At 43.5% G+C, this 11823-nt stretch overlaps 1 protein-coding gene across 1 annotated transcript in view; it reads left to right on the top strand.

Moving 5' to 3' along the window:
* Positions 1-2572: 2572 nt before the first annotated feature.
* The window catches only part of SLC15A2 (solute carrier family 15 member 2), a 74053-nt gene continuing 64802 nt past the window's right edge, over positions 2573-11823 (top strand). Inside the window, exon 1 of the mRNA XM_051623090.1 lies at positions 2573-2716. Coding sequence (XP_051479050.1) covers positions 2650-2716 — 67 coding nt within the window. The 5' untranslated portion in view covers positions 2573-2649. The remainder of the gene's footprint in view (positions 2717-11823) is intronic.

Below are 11823 nucleotides of genomic sequence, written 5' to 3'. Positions count from 1 at the left end.
AAAACATGGCTTGAGTCAGTCAAAATGTTTGTAATGTGTTTGAGCTTTTACTATGTGTTTGCAGACTTTTCAACTATAACAACTAAAATCTTTCAAATTACATATTTGAAACATTTTGAAACTTTATTCTCTCTCTCTTTTCTTACATAAATTCAAACTTCTGAATTCCTTTCCCCTGCAAGCCCACATTTTTCACCAGTCCAAGTGAATCCCTACTTCTTTCTTAAACAAATAATAAAATAAAATCAGTTGGTATAATATAAATATGCTTGATTCAATTAGGAAGAGCTTTTTCAAAGCTGAATGTCAAGGAGTTTATCTCTTGAATACTAAATGGTGGCAAAAAGGTCATCACTGGACATAAAATTAACCCTAGAAGCAATTTTTCCTAGCTTCTAGCTCGGTTTTAAACACTAGTAATTCTGTCTTTGGATTGTGCCAGGAAATCCCAGTAACAAGCCTCATGAAGCACCTAGAGATATTTGACAGAGAGACACCAAACAAACAGAGATGTGCATCCACGTTTTACAGCCCTAACTGCAAGTAAAGACATTAACTACTCATTCACTAGCAGCTGGTTCCAAATCCCTCTACAGGGCTTTGAGAAACTTGAGATTTACCATCAGCCAAGTCTTCCCTCATACTGAGTCTTGTAGCCACTTGATTAATGAAGTGAGGCACAAGGCTTCAAGCCACCTAGCAATTTAGCACCAGAATAAATCTATTCAATCCTTGCAGCATGGATTGTTTTATAACTAGACTTAATTCCAGATCTGTGTCCCTAGCACAGAGGACTGTCTTGCTGGTGACAATCCCTTGAAATCTGTGGAGTTACGCTCTTGCATCTGAGGATCTGGTCCTACAGGCTCCTCTTGGTCTTCTGCAGCCTCATATGCCATGCTACAGCTTAAGCCTGGAGTGTGACCTGCCACTGGGCTCCAAGGCTGGCATATTAAAATGTGTGGATATATACATATTTTTATGTATTTTAATAATCTATCTGTAATTGTTTAAACAGTTCAGCCTGAGGAGGATTGAACTGAGGTGTAAAGGAAGCACCCCTCCCTGGCCAAGGTACAGCAGAGGAAGTATCTACTATAACCAATGATAACAAACCATGCCCATTATTAAATCAAAGCTAAATCCATATTTAATCAAGATAGTAAATTTAGGACATCTTTGGGATGTTTTGAGAAGGATAAAGTCCTAATCAGTGCAAAGGGAATTGTTCCTATTTATTCCAGAGTTGAAGTTGCTCCCAAATTTGCAGATGCTCATTTTGAAAAGAGAATCAAACAGTAGTTTTTAATAAAGAACTTTTGCTCCTTGGGAGGTAGGAAGAGGGACTGAAAGCATTTCCTCGTATGGTTTAGAGTTCATTAGTGCACGGATCAGGGAAAGCATGCAGGAAAAATGAAGCCAGATGAATATTCCAGATTTAACTCTGAACCAGTAATTCAGAAAAAATGCAATTTCTTCTAAGTCTGAGTTCCAGGTGAATGCCTTTTATCTGAGCTCCATTAAATTATTCCCCTGCTAAATTCTCATGAAATAGACTGTTTGCTCCAGTAGCTGTTGACTCCTTGAGATAATTTTGAAACCAAAACATTCTGGTTTTATTAGTAATGATCCATCTTCCACTCTGGTGTTGTGAAGGGCTTGAGGAGGGTGTTTGTGCCTTGTTTTTAACTTTCCACACTGAGTCACTGTCACTGGCAGAGGGACAGGCTGGATGAGCTGGTTCCTGCTTGTTTCATTGGCTGTGGACAGCACTGGGCTACAACAGAAAGACGTGAGAGCATTTCTCAAGCGGCATTTCAGTGTCAAAGTGATTCTCATGTGTGTAGAAAGTGGGGGTGCCTGAGAAGCGTTTGGTAGTCACAGAAGGACCGGGTTTTTGGAGAAGCTGAGCAGTAGTAGATTCCCCCCTGCTTGCCATTCACCAAAGCCTAAATCTAATTTTAAGCATAGAGCTGAGTATGAACTCTTGAAAACATATGGCATCAGTTCTGATTGATGATCACTTTTAGTAAGTTGGCTTTATTCAGCCAAATCCTTTGAGTTACTTTCCATTCCCTAAGAGGGAATGTGAAAAAGGAATCTCTTGGGCTGAGAAGGACCAGGTCTGGCCAAGCTAAGCACCAACATTACCCCTGTTTTAGCTGTCTTTCCTCCCTGTAGGACTAGCTGTTTCTAGAGGAAACCTGCTCTGGAGCATTGCAAGTCAGAAAGTGACCCCATCCGTAACTACACTTACAAAGCTATTGAGTGGTACAGAAAATACAAAAAACTGCCCTGAAATACATGAATGATGAGTGAAAGAGTTAATGAATCCTCAAGAAGCTTTAAGTTTGCATGCAGAAATTGGAGAGGGGAGGTTCACCAGTATGTTTCTCTGGCCAAGCCCACAGATGAAGATTAACTGAAAGCCTTTAGGGACAACAAACAGAACAATGTTACTGTGAGGCCAAGAGCTTGTTTCACCATTTGTTCTCTGTACGTCAGCACAGGATACAAGAGCTGGTGTGGGTACAAGAAGAAATAACCTTGTATTCATTCAATAAGCTACATTCATCTCAGACACATCCTGAAGTTTGAACAGTTCATAGTGCTTATATTTTTGTGTTGGACCACTTCAGTGCTTCCTCCATGGAAATCCCTGGGTCTGGAGACACTCCACCAACACATTTCTTTGAGACTTGCTGCAGATATTTCCGTAAGTAAAGTGTTCCTATTCTTTCCACATTCCCTGGCAGGGAGTGCTTGAGCAGACAGACATCATAAGAGGAATGTTTGTGGGAGTGGGCTGCTTTGAGGCAATCATTCAAAATATCCATGAAAGAGCTTCAGAAGGAGAGTTGTGCAAATGTGCACTGCAAACCTGTTTCTAAGATATGTGGTCGTCCATGTGAAACATTCTGAAGTGTACAATGTAATGTGTGTCTCCTTGTGCCTGCTTATATTGCAGATCACTAATGCTGTTGAAGTACCTGAAATTGTTTGCAGATAATACTTGGCAGATAGTTCTGAAAAACAAATAAACCTAAGAAAAACCCACATCTGTTCACAGAGGGAAAAAGCAAAAGGCAGAAAATGAGCAAGTTACTATTATTCTTTTTTGTGAATGAATCACTCATCTACAGATCTGACAAAATAGCTCAGAGGAGGCTGGAGTATCTTTTTGCTCTATTATCAGCCAGTGGTGGAAGCAAAAGTGATGGAAATCTCTCTGCAAAGCCTGATCTGGTGAGATTTCCAGCCAGTTTCATGAATCAAGTTGGTTTGGATTAAGTGTGACTGAGCCCTTGGGCAGAACTAGCAAATTATATCTTCATTGATCACAGACACTGCTGTGCATGGGGTCTGACCCAACACTCAATACAGGCAATGAGAAACCTACTGGGGCAGCTCATCTGAGAGCTGTGCATCCTCTTTGTGGTTTTCTCCAAGGCAGCTGGGGTCAGCTATTGCCAGACACTGGAAACTGGATAGGGGCGAAGTATGCTTACAGTCCATTCACCCTATTTCTGGGGATTTGCATCAGGCTCAGGGACAAATTTTCTCCACCATACACGGTTCTTTTAAAAAACTGGTTTAGCAGATGAGGCCCAGTAAGAATCAAGCTCATCTTTTCCTCCAGCTGCTTCATTGCTTGTTTCCCAACAGTAACTAACAGGGACAGATGCCTGCTTCTTCTGGAATTGTTTAACTGCGGGGACAGCTTCAGGGCTGTCCCTGGAGGTTTCTTCCACAAGTAACATGTTTTTTAAGTTATGCTCCTCTATTGATCCCTGGTCTGAACAATTTCCAGCCGTGCTTGCTCTGAGCCCAAAGGTGTCAGCAATCAACCCCGGAACGACATTCGAGGAGAGCACAGTTTTAAAAGGCTGCCTCTCATGAAGGGTCCTGTGTGTTTCAAATGTGACAGGTTACACAAGAGGACCTGAAACAGTGACATGTGAGAAAGCCTGAGAACTTTTAACCCTTGAGCCTGAGCTTTCTGACTTTGGTTTGGGAGCCTCTGATTCTAGCACATGCTTTGCACTCGGTGTCCACGCCTGGAGCAGAACATGTCCCCTGTCCGATCCAGAGGGGGCTAGAAGCCTTTGAGAAAATCAAATTCTGTCAGAAGCTTTTGCCTCAAAATTAGTTCCCCAACCTGGTAAGAACGATAGATCTCATGAAATCTCATAATGGTGGAAATCTTGTGAGACTGTCCCCTACCTTGCTTTGAAATGCATTCCTCTGTGCCTGGATTCCTCTTGTGTGCCCAAATCCCAGCCTCTATCTAAGCTAAGCAGGAAGTTGCAGCAACAGCTTCAAGATGGATAAAACTTTTCATACCCCTCTGTATCCTAAGGACATACCAAAAACAGAAAATAAAACACCTACACAGCTGTACAATCAAGCACAGAAAGCACTAGGTTTGAGATGAGCAAGAGTGAGAGTTTGTCAGATTTGGGTCTTCACCAAGTAATTATGGGATAATTAATTTATGAGAGACATCTGTGGACCCAGCTGAGCTGTACTTGGGTGGGGCTGGTGACAGGCAGTTTAAAAGGCAGCATATCCCACAACTCTCTTGGTGCAGTGTTGCCGTGGGGGTTGGATTTGCTGAATGCTCCCTGAGGATGGAGTATTAGCCCTATGGCATAGAGGTTACCAGTTGTTTCTCAGGTTTGTGTGTAGTGCAACAGTGCTGTTGTAGTGCAACATGCAAAAGGCTTGCTCTCTAGTTGCTTCTTAACATCCTGCTAGCTTCCTGGCTGTGTTTGCTGTGCTGCCCTTGAATGCAAATGCTGAGGGTTCTCAGGGAACAGGGACTTCTGAGGTCTTTGCTGGCTTTGTGGTTTGGTTTGTTTTTTCCCTATGAGTGTAACTGGAGCACATTTGGAGGACCAGTTTGTAACATAAGGGAGAGAATATGGGTTTCTAGGTCCTGCTTGTACCACAGCTTGACAACCTCTACTGAGCTTGTAAGTCCTCCTGAGGAATGACAGAGGTAATGTATTCTCTAGCATCTTTATGGTTCCTGCAGAATAATCACTGTTTTCAAGATGGCTGCCTTGATACTACAAGGTAATACTCTGCCTCACTAAACCCTGAAAATTTGGTGTCTGGTAGGTAAAAATAATTGAGAATGATTGTTATGTTTGAGGCATGAATAACTTCAGGAGAGCTGTTAAGACAACAGTTCAGCTGCTCAGAAAATGGCAAAGAGGAATGTTTTGAGTCAAGTAGCTCACTTTACTTGCCCTGCAAGCTCCAGCTGAGGCTCCTGGGGGTCAGATTTTCTGCAGGTGGAAATACAATATTGAATGTCTGATGGGGGCATCAGGGCTTCCAAGCCTGCTTGTGAGGCTGTGTGTTTGTTGAGACCTGGAAGTACTGAGTGAGTGATCATGCAGGAGTTGTGGGTCCAGTTCTTGCTCCTGTGGCTGTTTTTCTGCACAGCCTTGGGGTGGTTGCTTGTCCTTATATTAGCTCAACTGCTGGACCAGTCTTGCAATAGGTAGGAGAGAGTAGGAGAGGCTGGACCTTCTGTCAGCTCCTTTATGGATTTAGCGTAGCCCCACAGCTGGCTGGGTTTCTGCCTGGAGTGGCCTGAGCCAGCCAAGAGCCAAGGCAGCAGAGCCCTGTGATTTCTGTGTTTTTATGAGTTGTCACTGAGCTCCTGAGCAGTTGTAGCACCAAACTGTGCTTGTGGAGACACATGCTATGCTGGAGATAGGACTTGGAGCAAGCATTCTTAAGGCACAGGTTTTCCTTCAGATAGCTTATTTTAGAAGGTGGGTAGTCCTCTATCCCTTCTCGCCAGCTTGGTGGCAAGTTACTTGGGCTGACACTCCTCAGTCTGGAGGCTGATGGAGGAAGACAGGTTGGAGAGAGCCTGTGTTTGAAGGGGTCTGTGCTGATTAGAGCCACTTGCTGTAACCATAGGGGCAATTAATTGAGGTGGAATGAATAGACAGCAAGCCATTTATCCTTCTAATTTTCTTTTCCTGCCTGTTATTAAAACTCCTGAGAGGAAGTCTGCCTCAACTTTGTTTATCTTTAATTCTGGGACTGCAGTAAAAGCCAGTATTTGAGAAATCACTGAATACAGGATAGAATTGGTTCTGTAATAATAATAACAAGTTGTTTTTCCTCTTTGAAAATAAATCTGGTCCTTAGTAGAAAGATTTACCCAGTCAATCAGCCAGGACAATTTGGCCTCTGAGTACTTGATTAGAATAACTTTAAGAAAAATTGCCTTCCTGAATCAAGTGAGGATCCATTAACCTGATGAAACAGGGTTTGCTTATCTGAGAGGTTAAGGGCTCAAAACACAGCCTGGGCTGCTTTAGATGAGGCCTCTTTTAGAATGGCATAAAGATAGAAAGTAATAAAAATGCCATCTGTTCTGTCTAGTCAATCAGATCTAATATAAGAGAGGAATTATTTCTCTGACTTTATCATTATAAGTTCATCTGTTTGTTAACAATTGGAAGTGTCAGAAATGCTGAAAACTGTTTGTTGCTTCAAATTATTTCTAGCTGTCTTTATCTTGGAGAGAATTAATATTAATCTGAGTTCATACAGCAAATAAATGTTTCTAGATGAGTAAAAAGCTAAGGAAGTCCGTGTCGAGTTTCTGTAGTGATTTATTGTTAGAAGTAAAACTGAATGAAAGATGGAGAAAAAGTGCTATGTACCCTTTGCTTCTGAGAGTGATTATTTCTATAAACAAATCTCCTGCAAGTTATTGAGCACTCAGAGGTTCTTTGAAGTCAATTGAATACATCTCCTGAGTGGCCCTCTGCATCTTAAAGGACTGGTGTGGCTAGAATTTCTCAGGTAGTTCAGGCATAGCTGGAGGTCATGGAAAAGATGATTGCATTTTTTTTACTTGGGTTTATTAAAGCCAATAAATGTTAGCACTAATGGATTGTTCTGTCAGTCATGAGTACCAGTGTGTTCTCCTCTTTACTAAGGGCTATGCAGTAGCACTTGGAGACATCTAAAAGCCGAATGCCAAACTGGAAAGACATGCCAGCTGTGGGCACAGGAGATGGAAGGGGTGATGGAAAGCCTACACCAGCATATTCCCAGCACTGCTGCTCATCAGCTGGAGTGGAAATGCCATCTGCCCTTGTCATGCACCACAGATCAGACTGCAATTAATATATCATCATCTAGCAGCTCTTGCTGTAGCTGGTACAAGCAAAGGCTACCTCACAACCCACGTGTAGCATTCCCATCTTGCTATTGCAGCTGATGATCTTTTCCCTGTTTGTCAGGCAGACATTCTCTCTGGGAAAATAGGTTTAAGAGAGCAAGTGCTGGGACTAGTGAAACCTCTGCTAGGTCTGGGCATTTTGCTTTGCTCAGATTAAGATGGGGTTAGCTACTGGTGAGTAATGGATGTTAAGAAGACCAGATCAATAGCTGGTAGCTCACCACAGGTAGATACTGGAAATCTGCTGTGGGCTTCCATCTGTATGGTGTATAAGGAACTGCTTAGAAATAGATTAGGAGAGCAGAAGGACTGGAGTTGAATGTAGTGGCCTGAAGAGTGACCATAGCTTAATTTGACTTCATTAAACTTCCTGCTGTTGTGTAGGGCTCATGTTCCGAGCCTGTGTCTGCAGTCACTCAAAACATAGGTCTGGCCCTGCTCCTGGTAAAGCCAGCAAGCCTCTGGTGGCCTGCAGGTGCAGTAAGAGCAACGTACACCATTACCTGCTGCTTGGGCACATGCCGTGCTGCTGCCCTGCGTGTTCAGCACTGCTCTATAGCTCCTGGGTGGCCATGAGCTGAAAATACCAGAGGTGGTTTTCATGTGCTCATGGGGAAAACATTTCTGTGTTCAGAGTTGCTGTTTGCACAAGTGCAACAAGTATAGTTTGCAGGTATGTGATGCAGGACTGGGCCATTGTGTGATGGTCACCACCCCATGCAAGATCCCAGGAGGAAGGAGATAGGCTGGGGGTAGAAGAGGAGAGTTAGAGCAAATGCCTGATTCAGTACTCAATTCTAACCAGAAGATGAGCTCTCGTAAAGCTGCTGAGACAGGAGAGGGTATTTCAGAGAGGGAGGGGTGTTGAGCAAGGGGAAGTTAATGTGCTGTGGGAGAGACATCTGGGAGAGGCTGAGCACCCTTGGTCCCACTGATGTCGGGTGGATCTTTTGGGTGGTGAGTATAAGGAAGAAGAGGCGCAGGTGAATTTTTCCATGTGAGTATAACCTTTCTCCCTTGATAGTCGGAGATGATTTGCCATGAGAGCCAGTGGGGTGCAGACTGGCCTGGGCACAGGATAGCCAGGACAACATCAATTGTGCTATGAAATGTCAGAATCCTTGGAGACCCAAAAAAACATAGGTTTAAACCTATGTTAAAATAAGCAAAAAAGGTTTCTAAGTTTGTGCCTGTCTCTTGGAGACATGATACAGGGAAAACACATATGACTGTACTTCCAGCTGGAGCTGGGGACAGCTACTTGCACTCATCATGTCAGCAAATTGATCCCTGTGTTTGCTCAGCAGGAGGCTGAAAGAATGGATGGCACTGCAAGCTCGTTATGAAAATGCAGGGAACCAGAGTTAATGAATCTTGGATGAGCCCCTGATCAGCTTGGCCCTTGGTGTGGCAGTGGAGGGAGCTGCTTAGGGAGGATCTTAATAACATCTTGGTGGAAATGACAGTCCCTAGAATGGAGAAGGCCATGTCATATCTGTTGGTGCTTGCTTCTGGGAGAGGTCACTGTCAGGGAGCTGAGATCATTCTGGATTAGATCTGCAGGTTGTTTTGCCCCTTTTTTTTTTTATCAGAAGAGAGGTATTTTGTGGATTTACATGTTCTCTGTCCCTGGCAGCTTGCCCTGGTGAAACACTGATTATGCAATTGCAATCTAACTTAAGCTGTAGTCAAAAAAAATGGGCTGTGTGCTGGGATATGTTAAAATTACTCTCTCTGGATGGCAAAGATTTGCAGTTGTGCAATGCATTATGTCTCCTGACACAGATGCTTTCAAAGAATAAAACAGTCAGGCTGTTTACTATGGGTGGATGGAAACAACTGGAAAAGCTGTAATTAATGCCATCCCTGAGATTCTCCTAGTCCTATACTGGGATTAATGAGTGAAACCATTTGTCCCAGATGTACAGGAGATTAACGCTATTTGATTCTTGTTTTGTGGCCAGTGCAGTTAGGGCTGGGAAACCTGAAATACGTGCTCGAGCTGCCTGACAAGTAACATAGTAGGGTCTTCCTGATACTTCCTGTAGCCATGTCCTCTCCTTCACTGCCCCATAGACACCCCCCACCCCCCAGTGCCAGGCATCCTTGTGAGCTGGCTGTGAGGAAGAGAGTAGTTACAGGATTCCTGCTCTCTCGTTACCAGCTGCCTCTCACTGAAGGAGAGGTTAGCAGTGAGTAAAAGGAGCTTTTCACTAAAGAGCTGGGTGGGAGAGAGTGCAGGGCTTGGTACCAGAAAGGAGTTACTGCCCAGCTGCCCAGCTGAGGGGTCAGTGCAAAAAGGGAAATTCCAAGGCAGTATCTGTCCCAGAGGCTTGAAGTGAGCACAGAGGGGAGGGCAATTCACACAAGGGAAGGCAGAGACGCTGGATGTGGCTATAAGTGTTCCTGCAGACCCACGGCTGCTGCAAGCTGTGGTATCTCCAGTAGCTGAGCTATCCCTCAGAACCTGTGGCAGAATAAATCAGGATCTGGCTTTTTCGTTGCTGTGATGATACTACAGGCAGGGCAGCTTAATGGATAGACTGCTGGGCTGGCAAGCAAGAGGTTCTAGTGGAGTCTGTGTTCGTCAGGATGGTGTTTTCCTCTTTTGCTCATCTCTGAAATGGAGATACTGCTACCTGCTCAGGGAGATGCTACAAGACCTGCTGCTGAAAGGCATCAAGTAAGATCCTGCCTGTGATACTACCAGGGAGAAAATGTTACTGGGGCACCAAAGTGCTTTTCCAAAGTCCTGCCACACCACATCCATCTTTCTTCCAGCTGCAGGGACCTCCCACCTTCTCACTCCATGAAGGGGACAACCTAGCTTCAGGCAAGTGGACTGGGTAAACCTTCAGATTTTTCTTTTTCCAGGTTCTCTCTGTTAATCAGAAGTTTTGAACAGTCTGAGTTATGCCTGAGCCAGACAGTTGTGGCGTTGGGTGTGTGAAGGGCTGACACACTTCATTTGTTAGGGACATAAAGACATTCAGAATTGATCACTTACACCCTCGTGAGTCAAACAGCACCTGACTAGTGTGTTAGAAACTGAGCTCATGTTCCTTTTACACCTACCTCAGCTCTCCTTAACTTTTTTTTTTCAGAGCACTCTGTTTCTCACTTGACATACCCATATGAATGTAAAACTAGCTATTGTTTTAACTAGGGATGATCCCTAAGAAGTGGGCAGCATTCTTACAGTGCTTTAAATCACTATAAAGGGAAAAAAAGGCCAAGCAGAAAGAGCAGAACATAGAAACATCACTGGGACTGGACATGTTCCCATGGGTCCAGATTGCCTGGGGCATCCGGATGTCCATTTTCTGTCTTGAACTCACCAAAACCAGTGTTACCAGTCAGCTCTAGGTCAGGGCACAGTGCCTTATCCCAGAGCATTAAGTACAACATAGACCTGGAGGGGAAAATAGCTGGAAAGGAGTTAAAGAGGTTGCTTAGCCTTTCTCCTTACTGACAGCCTGAATAGTTAACTTGTTCCTGATTTTTCTATGCAATATGTAGCTGCCTTGGTATTCACCTACTGTTAATCAGTGGTCTGTTCTGAAAGTCCACAAGTCTTATTCTGGAGCCAGCTTCCAATTTTTTGTAGTGATTGTGATACTCTCATCTTGAGAGCCTTGAAAATAATTGAAGTTTTTCTGTGGTTTGTCCTAGTTTTCTTCATTGCCTGCCTCAGCTGATCAGCTCTATCTTTCCCTGTGTTTTGCTTGGACAGTCCCTCCAACGAAGAGGGAAATCCTAATTTTTCCATGCTATGACAGTCTCTTAAAAAGTTCTTTGGAAAGAAAAGCCCTTTCCTGCTCTGTGTTTTCCTCCCTAATCTTCTAACAGAAGTCACAAGCATTACGAAGTCACAAGAATTACCAAGTCAAGCTTTTTATTCTTCTCAGCAGCTATTCTCCTTCCAGCTTTTCTTCCCTGTTGCATTGTCTGGCTTGTAGTGCTCATACTTCTTCTCTGCTTGTTTTTCACAGTGCTTGCTGACAGTCTCATTCTGCTAGCTTTGCCATGCTGTGCTTTGTATTTATCTATGGTACATCTTCTTTTAATGTGACTAATGCTCCCTGGATCCTCACCATAGATCCTACATTCTGGATTTAAATCCTTCTTACTATCTATCTTTGCTTTAACACATCTTGTGTGAATAGCCTGTTCTTTTGTAGCCATAATTATATTGTGCTTCAATTCTTTCACAAGCCACTTAAAATTTACCATTGTCTTCTTGTTGTTGTTGTTTGTGCTGTTCTTCCTTTCACTTTGGTCCATGCAGCCCTTGTTGCTTGATCAAATGACTCAAAATTGGTAGGAATTTATTCCTAATTTATTTCTGGAATTTGATCTGCAATTGACTTAGCCTTCTTGCTATTACATAAATAAGCAGTTATTGCTGCATGTTTCTCTTCACTGTAGAGTTTGGTTGTCTCTTAGTGTTTCCTTAGTGCATCTTTCTAGTCCTGCTTCCCAGTTCCCTTGGGTCCACCTTTATTCAGCTAACAGCAGGGTTCATTAGGAACTACATCTGTGTTTGTAGCCTTGACTATATTTTGTATGCTGAGAAGACTGAGAGATCTGGGGCCATGAAGCAT

The sequence above is a fragment of the Apus apus genome, chromosome 6, assembly GCF_020740795.1.
Source record: "Apus apus isolate bApuApu2 chromosome 6, bApuApu2.pri.cur, whole genome shotgun sequence".
NCBI lineage: Eukaryota > Metazoa > Chordata > Aves > Apodiformes > Apodidae > Apus > Apus apus.
This window is presented reverse-complemented; position numbering and strand designations above follow the sequence as displayed.